This window comes from Papio anubis, chromosome 2 (assembly GCF_008728515.1).
Source record: "Papio anubis isolate 15944 chromosome 2, Panubis1.0, whole genome shotgun sequence".
Taxonomy (NCBI): Eukaryota; Metazoa; Chordata; class Mammalia; order Primates; family Cercopithecidae; genus Papio; species Papio anubis.
In genome coordinates, this window is record NC_044977.1 from 85,469,880 (window position 1) to 85,488,244 (window position 18,365).

Genomic DNA, 18,365 nt, shown 5'->3' on the forward strand with positions numbered 1-18,365 from the left:
CAGTACAGTGACATCAGTTTTTCTAAACTATCAAGAGGATAATGTGCCCCTTTTTAAAAGAGTTTAAGTAGGATTCTCTGGATAACTTTTAGATGTCTGTCCTATAAAGTAAGGCATTCTCTACTCTGCCTAGGCATGGACATTATTCCACTTTATTTAGTAACAATGATCCAATGAAATCTGTTTTCTTTGGGTCAAGAGCCAGTGTTTAGAAATGCTTACATGTCTGGGTAGTTTCATCTCTTATAATACTTGAGATCTAATTTCATATCTTGTTTATGGGGAAAGCCAGAAGCCAAATTTATAATCATTGTTCTTTTCCTCCTTCAAGTCTCCTCAGACCAAATTCCTAGGATTTATGACTTATTTCTATTCCCAAATAATTCACCACTTGAATATGATGAAAGCTTGTGTTCGCATCCAAATTATGATTTTCATTGAAGTTTAGTTCAACAAAATTCAGGGTTCTATGTAATAAACTCTTCCCATGTAGATGATATTTTGATTTACTTCTATAAATATTTTTATAACTGAGAGTGAAGCATCTAAACAATTGTTAAATATGTGCCTAGAATCTGCTTTAGAACAAAGGCTCTGCCAACAGCCATCATTTCCTGGTTTCTAGAATGGGGACCTTTTTCCCATGCATTGTTTTCAGTTGGTATTCTTAGCAATAAAGTGATGATCAAATCCAAACATGGAGATTATGATTTTCATATACTTTATTTAAAAAGTACACAGTTTTAAATTGGTTTCAATAGGTTTCAAGCAGAAGGGACACTGCCTATCACTTGCAGTCCCATTTCTGATGAAGGGTGATTATCATGTGGCAAACTCACATTTGCATGACTGGCAAAGTAAAAAGATAACTTTTTGTCAACATATCTTAAGAGTTTATATCACGCACAGTTTAAAATCATGAGGAGATGCTGATGGTTGGACTATATTCATGTCTCGTATGTTGCACCATATTTTGGTTCACAGTTTATCCATGATTTAGCATGCCAAGAGAACATCTCAGTCAGTGTCACCTTGAGAAGAGCATCAAAAGCAGAGGGAGCAGAAGAAGGACTGTCTGGGCCCGGAGACTTGGCGCACTCCCACACTCCCTTGCATTCTCCTACAGGGAAAGGCAGGGGTTGGTTAGACGCAAATGGACTCCAGGACACCTTCAACTTTCCAACCATGTGGATTCCCCAGACCTCTCTCCCATCTCTAATGTAAGAACAAAGTCTTCTGGGACCTAGATGATGTGCGGATTCAGTTTACTGAAAAGGATTATTTTCTCATGAGTAAACTTTTCAGCTGTAGTTCTTTGACCAGTGTGAGACTTTCATGGTGATTCTGATGGGAAAAGGAAACAGGAACAGTTCTCAGACTTACCTCAGGATGGAAGCCATGACAAGATTCCGGGCGCCTTCTGATCTTCTGGGCCTTTAGACGTTCACACTTAAGGGATTCATTATGTTGACTGTAGTTAAGGCATGTTTCCAAGGATTGCTTTTTTCTACTCTGCATTTCAGAGGTCAAAACTTGGTAATGACAACTCTCTTAACTACTCTCTCTCTCCAACAGTGGAAAGGATGTAATTTTCCTTCTCTAATATTTCTCCCCCAGGTTTCCTTACTCTTGATCCCCTTACTGGTTTCCGTGGTAGTGACTGGACCTGCACACAAAAGGATATACCTGATTTCAATGGGCGCCATGGTGATGGGGGCCACAGATTCACAGAGGCAGCTGCTGTCCACCACCACCATGAACAGGTTGCTGCTTGGGATTTGCTGGATGACAAAGGACCTGTTGGAACAAGAGGTAGTGAGACACTCATTTACTATCCGTCAATTAAAGAGTCATGAGGAAGACTTCTCTCCTGGGTGGTAGCAACTACCATATTTTGTAAAGCAAATTTTGGAGACTGTTTTACTACTAATGTTACCTTTCTCCATGAGGCTCTTCACTTATAAATACCTAGCTTCACTAGGAAAACAATAGCTATAATGACATGCAGCTCATACAACTCACCTTGGAAAGACTGAAATGCTGTATGTACAAAACACAAGAGTCACAGTTGGTTGAATCACCTGTTCCCAAAGTTTAAGAGGTGAGACTTTCAAAGACTAATTTCCTTCTCCCAGAGCCTAAACATTACCCCAAGTTACATTTGATGTTCCTCTAAGTGGCATTTTCTCTCCTCCTTCCCCCAAGGATAGAGTGAAACTATGTCATACCAATGGCAAAGGAGGTAGTGAACTTCTTAGAGCCTTCCTTATACTGCTTTGCACAATGTCTGCCCAGTATACAGGAACAGTGTTTTGAATGAGATTAATGCTAGTCATTTATGAGGTCCCACACTTCCCAGAGCACAAGTTCTGTAAGAACCAAGGCTGTATAGCTGCTCTGACCTTCTGATCCATCAGTATAGTTAGTCCAACTTAAGCAAGCTTGGCAGTGCCTCCTTCTCACACTGCCCAATGTGGTGAAGTGACAAAGACACTATAAAATAATCCTTTAACACAAAACAATACTGACTTTTTTGGAGGAACAAATGAGGGATCAAAATCTCATATTCTTCCAGAACCAACAGATTAGCTAAATAATTTTAACTCCATGCTTATAACCCCTATCACATAACTTTTCATAATATTTCATTAAATTCAGTTTAATAGATTTTTAACTTAACAAATGGACATTAACAAAATTGTCAGTCTCTCCAAAGGTTTTATCTTCATTTGCCTTTCTTGCAATAAATTTGTTCCATTCTTTTGAGTATATCACCATGGTGAACTAAAATCATGCAATGAAGAAAAGTTCTTCTGCTTTATGGGACGTTATAAAGAAGGGAAAGGAACTCCTCCTTTTTAAACCTGTTGTCACCTCCTATGTTGAATGATCCATGAATGCCTCTGAGACTGCAACACAATTGACTTCTTTTCTATAAATGCCCAATGCCCATCTAATATCACACAGTTATGTTCATTTTCTTCATCTGTAGTAGGGAACAGGGCTTGCCACTGTGCAAAGATGTTTCCTCAACGCCTTAACCACTCTCCACACTGGGACACCTACTCTCTGCCCTTCCCACTCTTGTCTAGAACTACATCTGGCTTCAGAGAAATATTCAATCTTGCTGACTGTTTTGCTAATTAATTCCATCTATATTTGTATCTATCTATATCTATATCTGCTTTATCTTCCCTCTTTAACACTAGACTCTCGCCTATGCAAGAATGTTACTCCAGCAATTGGCCTCTTCTGAATGGATTTTGCCCATCAACATAAATATATTCTACCTGAGATATCTCTCTTCAGAGAGCCCATAATTTCTACCTTGGAGGTGGCAGGTTAATAGAGTCTCAAAGAAAACCACAAAACCAAGATCACAAAACACTCAGAAGAACAAATGGCTGACTAGAAGATTAAGCCAAGTGTGTCTGCCAGGTGAACAATAAAGGAGAAGAGATGAAAATACGACATAAAAGATCCAAAGGGAGAAAATATTTTTTGCACTGAAAAAACAAATCCAATTCTTTTCAATGAATGGGCCCACTGAAACATGAGTAAAAAACTTCCTGTCCTCAAAGATACAGACCAATCCTAAAAGCTTCCCTAGAAACAAATTACTTAGAATGAGAATAAAACCAGTTTCTCAGTGGGAGTACTGAAGATGAAGAAACAGAGTAATATATTTAAAGTTTTGAGGAAAAAAGAGAGTCAAAGGTATGTCATGTCCAGAGAAAAATAGATTCTAAATCTCCGTAGACATTTATAGAAAATTATATTTTCAAATTAGGAATAATCATTGAAAAAATATTTAAAAGTATTTAAAACCTGATAAATCTGGATAGCATGAGAAATTAAACACCCCCCCTACACACACATGACTGCCAGTATAAACCTAAAATTATTACCAATCACAATAACTGTGAGGTTGTTAGATTCACATATTAAAAGCAAAGACTCTTAAATTGGGTTTACAAACATTATGCTGTTTGCCACAAACACTCCTAAAACAGAATGACATAGGAGGAGGGGAAAATATATAAAAAATATGCTAACAAAAAAGAAACAAGTTCAGGTTTAGTAGTAATATACAAATATTCAGAGTAAAAAATCATTACAATGTAATAAATAAAACAGTTCATACCGAAAAGAATTATAATCCACTAACAAGATAAAACATGATTATTTATTCACATAATGATAGTAGTATACAAACCGAAAGAAATAACAAAAGGGATTTCTGAAAGCATGATCTATTAAAAATATGGACCCAAAACTCTTCAGATATAAACAACACAGAATATAAATTATTTTCAAACACAGGGAAATACAACACATTCCAAAGAACCTATAGTATTGATTATACATTCTTCTTTTATGGTAGAGTACAATTAGAAATTAATACCAAAATGATATAAACAGTGAAAATTAAAAGTTAAAAAATACCTTTCATCAATCCTTGAGATTTGATAATAGCCCAGATTCAAATTTGTGTGGTATAATCTTAGACACTTTCATCAGAAAAAATAAAGGTTGCAAATATTTGACTAAGTTTTCAAATCAAGAAGCTGGAAAAATAAGAAGATAAACCTGCACTTGTGCCCTATACATTGTCTTCCTTCTTGTCCACTGGATTGAGTATTAATGTCCCTCTGCAAAGCCTATCTCTCAGGCTTCTTCAAGGATGTGACTGGTGGAAAAGAAGAGATAAGTGACGGTTGCACAAATAGTTTCCCTCATCTACTAGCCCTTCCTGGAGGCTGGCAAACATGCTGTCACATCTCCCAGCTCAGGAAAAACAAAACTGTCTCTTAACCCTCCCTCCTGTGACCACCCCGTTTCTCTATCTTTCCTTATACCGTAAGTCCTAAAAATAATGATCTATAATCCTCTCTCTCCTCCCAACTCTCTCTCTTCATACCTCTCCCTCCTTCACAAATTGTATTCCAACAAGGTTGTAGTCCTCACCACTCCAACTGAATCAGTTCTTGCCAAGGACACCAATGACCTCAAAACTTTCCTTCTGTATCTTTCTCCTTTCTTGTTTACTGTCTGCCCCTCATAAAAGACTGTAGTTTCCAAAGTAACAAGGCTGCATCTAACTGCCTGAGGTTATTAGTTACCTCTAGCACCTAGAGTTGTGCCTGGGACAGAGCAACTTCTCAGTAAATATTTGTTGAATCAATGACAGAACTTGAAATGATAAAGGCAGAAGAATAAAATAAAAATTAAACTGTGAAGATAACCAACAGAATCAAACTCTGGTTTAAAAGCTTACTGACATAAATCAACTTTGGCACTCCTGATCAAGAAATTAAGTCACAAAGTATCATTATAACCTGAAAGATACGGGAGCATTTTAAACATTTTTTGGTGACTATTCTGTATAGCATTGTAAACAATCTGAGAACTTAGAGGAAACACGCCTTTGGGGATAAAGCATAAATTATCTACATTTGGCCAAGCTATAAAAATCATGAGCAGACCAATTGCCATGAACAAAACTGAAATGCTCATTGAGAATCTACCCCCAGGTGAATTCGACCCAATCACCCAAAGAACAGATATTGCTGTGTTCATAGAAAACCCACATGAACCCACTGACCAACTATTAGAACTAATAAAAGAACTCAGCAAGCTGGCTAGTTACATAATCAGCATATAAAACCACAGCCTGACACTGGCAATAACCAATGAAAAATATTTGTGAAATAAAGAACCATTGATAGTATCAATAATCACTATAAAATGCCCAAGAATAAATCGAGTAAAACATACGCCTTTATGAAGAAAATGATGCAAATTTACTGAGGAACATAAAAACACAAGCTAAAAATTGGAGGGAAGTACAATGGTGGTGGAAAGGAACACTCATACTTTAAATATGTCATTTCTCTCTTAATTAACTTTTTAATTCAAAGCAATTTCAATAAAAATGTCAATAGGTTTTTTTATCGAATTTGAGAACGTGATTCTAAGATTCTTTCAGAAGAGTAAATATAGAGAATAGTCTGGACAATTATAAAAAATTGGATTTTATAAAAAAGGGAAGGGCAGCTGCTTGCCATACTCAATATCGAAATTGGTGAGACAATTCATAGAAGAGGAAACACATATGAGTAACAAATAGGTAAAAGGGGGTTCAATCTCACTAAGAATTAGAGAAGTGTAAGTGAAAGTAATGATTTGATTAGGACATAGGTAAAAATTAAAATCTATGATAATATCAAATAATGGAGAAAGTCTGAAGAAATGAACACTGTTCTATACCATGGGTGGGAAAGTGAACTTTTATAGCTACTATGAGGACAATTTGTTATTATTATAGTGGAAATCTTTTATACCCTATTTTCTCTGTAGTTTTACTTCTCATTAAAATAAACTCTTGTTCAGAACCCAAGAAGTCATGTACAAAGATGCTCTTGGTAGCAATGTTCACTGAAATGGAAAAAAAGCAAACACAAACAAACAAAAAATCAAAAACAAACAAACAAAAATCCCCACCTAAATGTCCAACACTGGGGCAATGATTGAATAAGCAAGAATATGTCCACTCGGTGGTCTTCTTGGCACCAGGTGACAGGGTAAAGAGGATCTTTGTTTACTGTCATGAAAGGAGACCCAAGATGGTGAGTGGGAAAATAATGTAAAACTATACATAAAGTACGAGTATTTAAGAATATTTAGGACTATTTATTTAAGAACATTCAATTCTGCTACAGAGAAACAAGAAAAATAAATGAGACGGATAAAACTTATAAGATGTATTAGGTATAGATAGCACATAGGTAACCCATGACTCATGTTAGATTAGAGTAAATGGACTCAACAAGTAGAGCGTATGCAAGTTGAACAGAAATAGTAAAGGAAGAACATATGAAGTGTCTTCCTATAGAGAAGAAGGAAGGGAAGGACCACGTAAAATTAAATGCACTCAATTCTTAAGGCACAGACCTTGTCATCTCTAGGTTGATAGCTCTCTCCTGGGTCATCCTTAAATTAACTCACTGGCAACATCCATTCTCTGCCTGAGACACACAGATAAATGTCGTGGCTCTTATCGGGGGATCTTATCCCTGCGTTCCTCCCCATCCTGCCTGCTTGTTCGGAGGGAGTATGAGGGAGGCATGGTGATCACTTGCCTCAGGAGGTTACAGGCAAGCTACACACTTGCCCTTGCACCTCTCCAATAAGGCAAGTGTGTGTTGGCTGCAAGCACCTTCTGCCTGCTGAGGCCCTGTTCCAGACTGAGAACTCTCAAGTGTGGTCCTCCTCGCTACACCATCAGTGGGAAAGAGAGCAGGAGAGGGTGGAGACAAGGGAAGGGAAAGGAAGGGAAGATGGGAGAGAGAAGAGGAGAACAGAGGGACAGTGCATAACACAGGATACAGGAAGGGAGGCCTTCTGCCCTCTTTCCCCTTGCTTCTAGCCATATGCTTTAAATGAATTCACTCAGCCAAGGGATTTGAGCATCTTAATTTTTTGGTAAGCCTTTTTGTTTTGTAACCTCTAGGATTACTTGCCTGGTAAGTACTTGGCATTTATACATAAAGTGAGTACAAAAAAAAAGACACATTTCTATAAATTCTTTATACGTGTGTCTGTCTGTCTATCTATCTATCTATCTATCTATCTATCTATCTATCTATCTACCTACCTACCTATCTATCTAACTAATGCATGGATGTATAAATAAAGGTCAGGAAGGTTACACACCACACCAGCAACAGTGGTTACCTCTGAAGAAAGGACCGTGACAGGGAGTAACTGTCAAGGGAGACTTGAACTCCATTTGTACCCTGAAGTTCTCTACCAGGAGAATGTATTAATGTCTTCTTAAAACAATTATAAAGTGAACTGTGAGGGTCAAGCCCATTTTACAAAAGAGAAAACTGAAACTCAACGAGGATAAGTAAACTCTTACCACAGCTATATGAATAAGACAAAATTATGCCCATTTTACAGATGGGGAAACAAAAAACTAAGTACCTAGAGTAACTGGGGCAGAGCAGAGGTTCAAGCCCAAAGCTGCAGCCCTCCAGAGCCCAGGCTAGTGCGGTTCTTCTGCCACAGGCAGCAGACTCTGTCTCGTGCTGGAATGATTAGAGCTCAAACTTCTTGAGGACAGACCCAGAGTGATCCCTCACTGCAGATGCTTAATGACAGCAAATGCAAGATATTGTTTTTAAAGCCCCACAACCAACTTTCCTTCTTTCTTTCCCAAATCCTAGGAGTTGAAAAGCCCTGCAAGCAGCTACACTGAGAGGAGAAAAGCCACCTCCTACAAAAGATTTGCCAGCGGAAAGATTAACTACTTTTCCATATTTTAAAGACTTACTGTCTGCTTATTAACATGGTGCTTCGGAGGGGCCTGGGCAATGTTAGCTGTACATTTATGTGTACAATGTGTATTTATGGCCCAGGGTGCAGGGTTGAACTTCATAAAACACACCTCCATCCAGCTGGGCCCAGCAGCCAGGCTGACATCATAGTCAGAGGGGCTGTGGCCTGGTGGGTTTGCCTGGGGGCCAAAAAAGGCGAGGAGGGAAATGCCTCAGCAGAGAATCACAGCGGTTGTTTCTAAGCAGGGATAGGTCAAAATGCGTGAAATAAATTAGGTCCTCGAGGGAAAGGGAGTTGGGAGAGGGAAGCAATTTTGATGTATCCATTGCCAGAACTGAAATAATCCAGTCCTCCCTTTCCCATTCACTACAGACGGAGAAAGAACTGGAGGGAAAAAGATGATGCGATTTCAAGACAGCCTCCCCCGACAAGACAGAGTATTTGCCGCACACTATCTTCCTAGAGGGGCTTTCCTGACCAAATGATGAAAGTGATCACCATGCCTCCCTCGTACTCCCTCCGAACAAGCAGGCAGGATGGGGAGGAACGCAGGGATAAGATCCCCCGAGGACCACAGGATTGCACATGTGGAGAGCTTGTTTGGCTTGCCTTTCATTAAATGGGCACAAAACTGTGGCTTGAAAAATATTTGGTCAGGATAGAATCTTAAAACGTTTTGACCCTAGACTGATGTATTTCACCCTTTATAGATTTTTACCCTTTATATAGATTCTCCAGATTTTATCCAAAGATAAAATGAAAGCCAATGAGTCGGTCCCAGGGAGCTAATGAATTTGGCACTGCCCTGTTCATAGTGTTCTATTCCCCAGCTGGATGGGGCACGTGACTGTGGCTCTCCATCAGGATCCTATTCTCTTTGGAGGTGGAAACTGGCCCTATCCCCCAGCGGCCCTGCCCCAGCAAGCACCACATTTCCCTACATGGGCCCGGGCCCATAAGTTGAGAGCAAATATTTGGTGACTGTTTAAATTCAAAGGAAAACTTAATTATTTTGTATGTGTTCTAGCATAACTTGATAGTCATATTATGAGACAGTAGGAGGGAGGTGGACAGGAAGAGAAATACACAAATAATTTCTCCTTTTGATTATCGATGCAATGATCTTAAATGAAATGTAGTAACTAAACTTCAGCAGGACACTGAAAAAGCAATATAGCATGCTGCAGTGAGGATTGGCCTAGAAATGCAAATGAACAAGATTATTGAGTGGTCCCAGCTTAATAAAAATAGAAACATGAAACAGTTCTTTTTTTTCTCTTTCTTCTCTTTCCTTCCCTTCCCTTCCCTTCCTTCTCCCTCTCCCTCTCTCTCTCCCCCTCCCTCCCTCTTCCTCTCTCTCTCTTTCTCTCTTCTTTCTTTCAACATGGTCTTGCTCTGTCGTCTAGGCTGGAGTGTAGTGGTGTGATCATAGCTCACTGCAGCCTTGAATTCCCGGGCTCGAGCAATCCTTCCCACTCTGTCTCCTGAGGAGCTGGGACCACAGGATCATAACCCATGCCTAAGGGTAAAAGTACCTGGTGGAGGGAAATACCTCTTTCCATGAATACTGAAATTCTTGTTGGATATGCCCTGATCAGTATTCACATGGTAGACAAAAGGCAGGCCCATGTTCTAACCCAAATAAGCTTGGAGTGGGAGCAGGGGGTTGGGGGAGGATTTCCAACTCTAAATTAGTGCCAGCCAACTCTAGAACTTGTGGCACATAGTGTCACCTTGTCCTCCCCTAAATCTGGGACTACAAAAAATCCCCACTTGACATCCAGTTCACATTCCGGAAAATCTATTAATGTAAGACACCCTATACAGCCTTGGAAAACAGCCAGTGCTGTGGGATCTGTTCAATAGGTGCCTAAAAGACACTGGACACAAAATCCATCCCTGAAAAAAATTCTTAAAAGAACAGAAGAAAGCACCCATTTGTGAATCAAATTTAGCATCATGCTTAGGATAGAACACTCAGAGCAGGCTAATTAGAGTCAGAAGAAGGCAAGGAGGCTCACTTTCCTCTGTTATTTATTCTTGTTCTAAAAGTGCCAGCCTATGCAATTAAATCAGAGAAAAGACAGATGATTCTCTGTTGGAACAAAGGAAGTGCTCTCCGGTCCCTAAAGCTTGCCCCTGTCCCCATTCCCATAATCATTTCTCCTGTTTCCCTATATATCTTAATGGTGTCACCCTCTATGCAGTCATACAGCCAGAGATCTCCAATGAACTCTCAACATGTTCCTCCCTGAACATTGCCATGCCCTGGTTTGACTATGTCCTTAATGTCTCTCAAATCCATCCTTCCATCTCCATCCTACAGGACCAGCTTTATGGGTGCAACTACTGTAGTTGCAGAGGGGCCTACTATCAGAAGGGCTGGTCACTTGGAGTTGAGTGTTCTGCAGGCATGGCTCTCTTAAAATTCTCAATTTTATCTCTGAATTTGTATTATATAAGTGAAGTCCAGAGGCCAATGGGGCATGCATAGGATTAGAGAGAGGAGGGCTGTGAGGAGGGGGTGGTTGAGCCTTTGCTCATATACAGTTACACTCTCCTCCATCTCCCCAGGGTGTTCCCAGCTACCTATTCCTCTCCTGCACTCAGCCCAGCAACTAGAGCCCTGCCCCTCACCTCACCTGCACCTGGCTGGGCCTGGGCCAGGCATGCAGAGGGTCAAGGCTTGGGAGTGACTGGCAGTGCCACAGCATGTTCAGTGGGTGACTTAGCAGGGGCAAACCTCCTGCCCACCCTGATCTAGGTACCCAAGTATATTTGGTATCTGATGCAAAGATTGAAATCTCTTGGGGACTGGCTGTCCCGCATGAGTAAGGACAGCGAGCCCCTGGCAAAGGGAGATTCAGTCCCCTCCTCCAGCCAGGACACGGCACCTCCGTCCTGTGGCTAGTGGGAGGGAGAAGCTCTGCGGCCGCTGAGCCGTACACCCTGTCAGGTAACTGGGCAGGACTCCTTAAACACTTGGCCAATGAGCAGCCCTGTGTCTGAAGGAGCACAATATTAAAATGGCAAATTAAAAAATATCATGAGCAGTCAAGAGAGACCACAGAAAGAAGGAAAAGTTGTAACCTTTCATACCTTTAAGAACACATTTTTCTTGCTTTCTAAACAAGCAGCCCACACTTTTATTTGCAATTGGCCTGGCCAATTACGAAGCCAACTCTGCTAATCCACAAAATGTTAGGTTTATCTTCCAACCGGTCTCCCTGCCATGACCCATTCTTGAAGTGGTCCTTCTCAAGTGCAAGGCTGACACCCTATCTCTCTTTTTATACCTTTCTACAGCCCCTGTCATCTACCCGATGGTCTGCATTGAGTGAAGCAAACAAGCCCTTTATGTTCTACCTGGCTCTCTCTCCAGCCTGATGTGTTCAACCATCTCACCCCCAAAGCCACCTTCCTGTCCAACATCCATGCTGCTGACCTACCCACGAGCCCCTGAGTGCACCATGCTGCTTCTCTCACAGTGCTGAGACCCAGACGGAGCTCTAATTCTTACCTTGGTTGCTCGCTGGAATCACCTGAAGAGCATTTTGTTTTGTTTCATTTTGCATTTTTTTTCTACTGATGGCCACACCTAAAATAAATTATATTGGAATCCCTGCAAGAAGGACCAAGGCATGCGTGTATGTGTATATATATATATATATATATATATATATATATATATACACACACACACACACACACACACATATATATATGTATTTTTTTTTCTTTAAGCTTCTGGAGTGATTCCAACGTCCTTCAAGGCTGAGACTGACTGGTCTAGAATTGTGCTTCTCAAGCTGAGAATGCTTATGGATGACCTGAGAATCTTGCTGAAATACCAGTTTCTGTTCAGTGGGTCTAGGGTAGGGCCCATGATTCTGCCTTTCTCACCTTCTACTAGGCAATGCTGATGCCGCTGGTTCAGGGACCAGCAAAGCCTCTGATTGTTGAAGCCACCTCCTCCCACACCTCTGGAGAACCCCAATTCAGTTCTAAAAGTTTTATTAAATGTCACTTTCTCCGTGAAGCCCTCATTCTCAAAGGGAAGTATGTCCTCCTCCATTCTCCCATGACATGGTGTAGGTACCTGTATCACCCACATAAAATCCACAGCCTTCTGTATGCGTGTGGAATTAAATGCTCACAGCGATTTTGCCATCCTTGTACTGCTACACTGGAAATGACTAGGACAGACACCAGCACTCTAGGCTACATAAAGGATAGTCTCAAAACTGTAAGCTTTGGAGTGTATAGAAAATTCTCTTTTGGTAACCCAGGAAAACAAATGGAAGAGTTACCTTCTAGGGCACTTAAAAGTGAGATCCAACGAGAGGCTTCTGTAAATGTCAGTTGGGAGACAGAGGTCACACACATTAAGAAGCCATAAATGAAACAAATAAGAAAACAAATAGTTTCCCAATAGGCGCTCAAATCAAAAGTCAGAAGGAAAGATGCCTCCAATTCTACAGGTTGGTGGCAGTAGAAATTGATTTAATCAATACAGTATAGTGAGTAGGCCAGCTAGTATCTTCCTTCCCTCCATCTTTCTCTAGGTAACCAGGCAGACAGTTATTAATATTTTGTTTTTTAATTTAGGTAATTTTGTTTCCTACTAGACTTCTGAGAGCAAGGCAGAGACCTCCTTTATTTTTGCTTTCTACACGTCATTGAATAACAACGGAAAATGAGTAAAAGATATAGCCAGGTGTGGTGGCTCATGCTTGTAATCCCAGCACTTTGAGAGGCCAAGGAAGGAGGGTTGCTTAACCCCAGGAGTTTGAGACCAGCCTGGGAAACCCATAGTGAGGCTCTGTGTCAAAAAAAAAAAAAAAAAAAAAAAAAAAAAAGACAGGTACGATGATGTCTGCCTGTAGTCCCAGCTACTCAGAAGGCTAAGGCAGGAGGATCACTTGAGCCCAGGAGTTTGAGGCTGCAGTGAGCTATGATCATGCCACTGCACTCCAGCCTGGGCAACAGAGCAAGACACTGTCTCAAAAAACAAACAAACAAAAAAATGAAAGATAAAAATATAATTCAAAGTAGCACAAGCTCTTTGGCAAATGAGTTTCACAGAATATAGTACAAGGTTTAAGCAGCCCAGAATTTTTGTTTATTCTCACCATTCTTCAAGGTCCACAACCACTTTCAGAAAACAAAGAGCCTTGTCTGACCTTCTATAGAAGTTTCTCTTTGATATCCAATCTCCCTTCTTTTGGTAGAAATACCTTCCTTCTGGGAAGGACTGCACCCTTCCCTCAGGCAGCCCAGGTGCTTCTGAGGAGCCAGCCCTGTCCAGGCATGCTGGCTAGACCTAAGTGGATTGGTACAATTAATTCCTTCTTCTAGAGAAAGCAATGGGTTCAGAGATGGGTACTGAACCTAAGTTATTTCAATCAGTCTGAAATGTAGAGTTCTTATCTGTACTCCAAACACATGAACACAAAGACATTTTCAGCCTCAGGAGCCACTGGCAGCTTTCCTGTGCTCATGAATGGAAGTGCCTGCTGGGAAATGCATACAGAAAACCTGGATCTTGGTCTTAACCTTTGGGAAACTTAAGTACGCCCTACCTGAAGCTTACATCTCAACTTTTCCCTGTATTGTTTAAGCTTGTTTGAGTTGAGCCTCTGTCATTCATTAACAAAAGGATATTAAGTGGTAAGCTCTTAAATTCCGTATCATCGCCACTACGTTGCCTAATCACCCTGCAGTTGGAAAATCTAGGCTTTAGGGAGCTGCCCTAGAAGCCATAAGCATGGCTCACACCAGGTTTACCCTGGATGGCCTGCCAAGAACCAAGCTGGTATAGGCCTCTTCTGCTCCATTTCATGAGTGTGGGAAATGTGCTGTGTTTTCATAGTTAAGTGCTAAGATTAAATTGGACCAGCATATTCTCTCTGTTATACTTATTTATTCAAAAATGTATACAATAGACACATTATGGCATTCCATTTGTGACTTGCTGATGGGGAAGGCACACAAAAAGCCAGAAAGATGCTTTGCCTGAAGGGTGGTGTCCCATGGTGGTATTTATTCTATTGTAGACAGAACGCATCAGTAAGAGCCATGATAATGACTTCCACTCATCCTCAGCCCACCGAGGATTTATTGAGATTTATGGTGTCTATCCACATCTTGAAAACAACCTGGGCAGGAGGTTCTTTGGCATTGTCAGCCCAAGACAGATGGCAAGGAATCGTATTTTGTGTTTGAAATATGGGGGAGAAAGCCCCATGGAATGAAAGGAGAGGGGCCCAGTTTTCTTTTCGTATCCCAGAGGAAGGGAATCTCAAAAGAGCTCACAACAAAGGATATTTTTAAAACTTGGCTATCATTTTAGCTTTTCAAAGTTTTTTTTTTCTTTGTACTAGGGTCTTCAGTAAATCTTCTTAATTATGACATGAACCATTTTTCTTCTAATCCGCTTAAGAAGAGTAAGGAGTTTGTTAACTATTTTCACTGAAACAATGTCTTTTCTTATAAATAATGACAATAATAGCTAACATTTATGGAGTGTTTACTTAATGCCAAATGCTTTTCTAAGCAGTTCCCCTTTAATCTTCACACCAACTCAAAGAAATATCACTTTCTCCATTTTATAGATGAAGACATTCAAGCATTGAGAAGTTAAACAACTTTACCAAATCCTAAAGAAACATCAAATCTCAAAGTATTGAAACTCTACAAAGCTAGGCCTGCTTGATGCTAACCTTTGTTTCATCCCTTACAGTCTATATAACTAATCACCACCATCATCATGACCCTCATCACCATCACCATCACCACCGACATCATCTACCACTTACTGAGCACTTACCCTATATAGGCACTGTGTGATGGTCTTTACCTAAAATGGACTCATTTCACAACTCTGCAAGGAACTTCAATAATTAGACCTCATTTTGCTTTAAGATAGCACAGGTAATAGGTATGATCTGGATTCCAGCTATCAGACAATAGAGCCTGCCATCTCACCCATCATGCGGATATGGACAGGAGGCAAGGAAATACTGGGAAGGAAATGGCAGGTCCCTGGCAAAGGCCCCACCCTCAAGCTTGGAAACTGGCAGCTCTAAATGGGAACAGTTATTTCTGTTTTTGCACCCAAATGTTGCCTTTTGATCCACCATGCCCCCCCTATTCTGTACCCATATAAACCCCAAGCCCCAGGCTCCACAAGCAGACAAGCAGATAAACAGAAGACCAGCCTGGCAGAGGAGAGAAGAAAAGGAGCATCTGAATGTTGAGAGGATTATGGCTGAGGACAGCTGGAGAGGAGATTGGGTGTGGGACACCTGAATTCCAGGGGAAGATCATCTTCCCACTCCATCCCCTTTCCAGCTCCCCATCCATCCCACTAAGCACCACTTCTATCACCAAATAAAATCCTCATATCCACCATCCTTCAAGTCTGTATGTGACCTGATTCTTCCTGGATGCTGGACAAGAATCTGGGTACCAAGAGGGCACTAAGCTGGTTAATACTTAAGCCGTCTGTGGACAGCAGAGCTAAAAGAGCACTATAGCATGCCCACTGGGGCTTTCAGAGTCACAGGCACACAACCTTAGATGCCACTGTGGGGCTGGAGCCTAAAAGCACTTACCTCAGCTCCTGCATCTGCTTGTCAGAATGCTCCCTGTCCCATAAGGGGTTTGAGCAGCAGCTGCAGCCGGAACAGACAAGCCACACCCCTGCTGCACTTCCTGCGAGGGGGGTCAGAGAACTCTCCTGTTTCAATACAACAACATCTCATGTGGAAATGTGTTTGGGCAATAGTAATGTAATGATTCTCTGGTAAACAGAGAAAAGAGAATCTGTCCCTACATCGAAGGGATAATTTAACATTACCTAGAACTCTCAGTTCGAATCTTCTATTTTATATCTTTATACTGTCTTTCACAATCTCCATGTGAATTGTAGGGTTCATTTAGCAAAATAGAATAGCCTCAGAATGAATCATCAGGAAGCCTGAATAAAAGCGTACACTTTAAAAGTATAAAGAATTCACTGGGAAGTTAAACATCTCCCTTTAAGTGATCTGGCAAAGTCAAATTGTGATCATTGAGAATTACTTTATAAAAGGTTGGACATCTTGCATTACCTTAACAAATGTAATGGTTCAGTGTACTATGTTAATGGTAAGAAAACAACGGAACTAAATATGAAGCCAGTTTTGCATATAAAAAAAGAGCAGGGGGAAATACCACATCATTTAAATCCTTCTACTTATCCTGATTTTACAGATGAGGCAACAGCTCAAAGTTACGGAGCTAATAAGATGTGGAGCTGGGATTCCAACCCTGGCCATTTGGCCTCAGAGCCTGAGCATGCAACTTTTCCACCTCTTAATTTTGAGTAATGAGCTGGCATGTGATTTTTCCTTTATTTTTTTACACAATTCTCTATTTTTCAATGTTCTGCAATGAGTAGGAATCACATTTTAATAAGAACCAAGAACCATGTATAGTCTCAGTTGCTGACCACCAGAAAAACTAAAACCAGAGTGACACTTTTCCAGGATCATTAATTGAAAGAACAATGAAATCCCTCCTTAGTGGCCTTGCTGTCTTCTTCTATGTACTCATTTTTACCGTATATCCTTGGGGTGAGTTCTCCCCAGAACGAATCCTCTTTGAATCTCTCTATAACATCAGCTGTATCACTGCCTGGTCTATGACTGGAGCTTGATACACTTTTGCTGATTAAAATAAAAGCTGAATTCATGCCTTCCTACTTTGACTCTATCTAAGGTTTCTGAATAATACATCTTGTAGCTTTGAATTAATATCCCAGGGAAATAACTAAACAAATCATGTAGTCTGCTATACTTTGGGTTCTAACTTCTGAAGTCAATGCTGCCAAAAATTCCCATCCTTATTCAACTGTCCCTTATCACAATATAGCATGATTATTCACTTTGAATAGTGTAAGTACCGTGGTAGAGACCTATAGCCAGGGAAAAGTTTGAAGAGAGACAGATGTATTCCAGAAACACTGGATGAAAGGCAATGTTTTAGACTTTTAAATTAGTGTTTCTAAGGATTTTTTTTTTGTGTGTGATTTGTCAAAATTTTGATCATTGAGAATTACTTTATAAAAGGTTGGACATCTTGCATTACATGAACAAAGGATTTTGTTCATTTTGCATGACATGAACAAAGCATTTTGTATTCTAAATAGGAAAAAAAATCTCACAAGAAAAATGAGAACTATTCTCTCATTCAGCGTATACTTGATCCACACAGAGAATATCAGTATGGAATAAAGGGGAAGAAAAAAATGGAGGTGGGAGATAATCTCCCAGAAAGCCGACTGGTTCAGAAGCTAATGGACTTGAATTGAACTCCCATTGTGAAATTAATAGGCAAATCACCATGAGAAGTGTTTTGTTCCTTCCCTCTTCTTAGTTTTCCTACCTCAAAAGTGATTTCTAAGATCCCTTCCCAATATAACACTAAAATATTTGGCTTTCACATCACTGCTTCCTCCTTACAAAAAAAGCCTCACATTTCTCCAGGTTGTTAACAGACTTCAGTTACTTATTGCCATTATCTTCTTCCACAAGCTCTCTCCATTGCTAACCCTGTTTTTTGGCGGGGTGGGGGGAATCTTGACCTTATAATTTAAAAAATTATTTTATTGTAAACTGACAATTTATAATGGTATAGATTCATGGGACATGAAGTGATGTTATAATTTATGAATAAAATGTGGAATGATTAAGATTATTTACATATCTGTATTATTCTCATGCTGCTAATAAAGATATACCTGAAACTGGGTAATTTATAAAAGAAAAAGGTTTAATTGACTCACAGTTCAATGTGGCTGGGGAGGCCTCACAATCATGGCAGAAGACAAAGGAGGAGCAAAGGGACGTCTTACATAGCGGCTATTCACTATCATGAGAGTGGCACAGGAAAGACCCACCCCCATGATTCAATTACCTCCTACCAGGTCCCTCCCATGACACATGGAAATTATGGGAGCTACAATTCAAGATGAGATT

At 40.4% G+C, this 18,365-nt stretch overlaps 1 protein-coding gene across 5 annotated transcripts in view; it reads right to left on the reverse strand.

Annotated features, from left to right (window-relative positions):
* Nucleotides 1-704: 704 nt before the first annotated feature.
* Nucleotides 705-18,365, reverse strand: part of CACNA2D3 (calcium voltage-gated channel auxiliary subunit alpha2delta 3) — a 928,576-nt gene continuing 910,915 nt past the window's right edge. For 3 of the 5 annotated variants that reach the window (XM_003894282.2, XM_009200542.2, XM_009200544.4), the window contains 3 exons: nucleotides 1,685-1,797; nucleotides 1,384-1,466; nucleotides 705-1,120 (listed from right to left, as the gene is read on the reverse strand). In XM_003894282.2, the coding sequence (XP_003894331.1) occupies nucleotides 1,028-1,120; nucleotides 1,384-1,466; nucleotides 1,685-1,797 (289 nt within the window). In that variant the 3' untranslated portion in view covers nucleotides 705-1,027. The other 2 variants (XR_643716.2, XR_643717.2) reach the window with 2 other exon arrangements.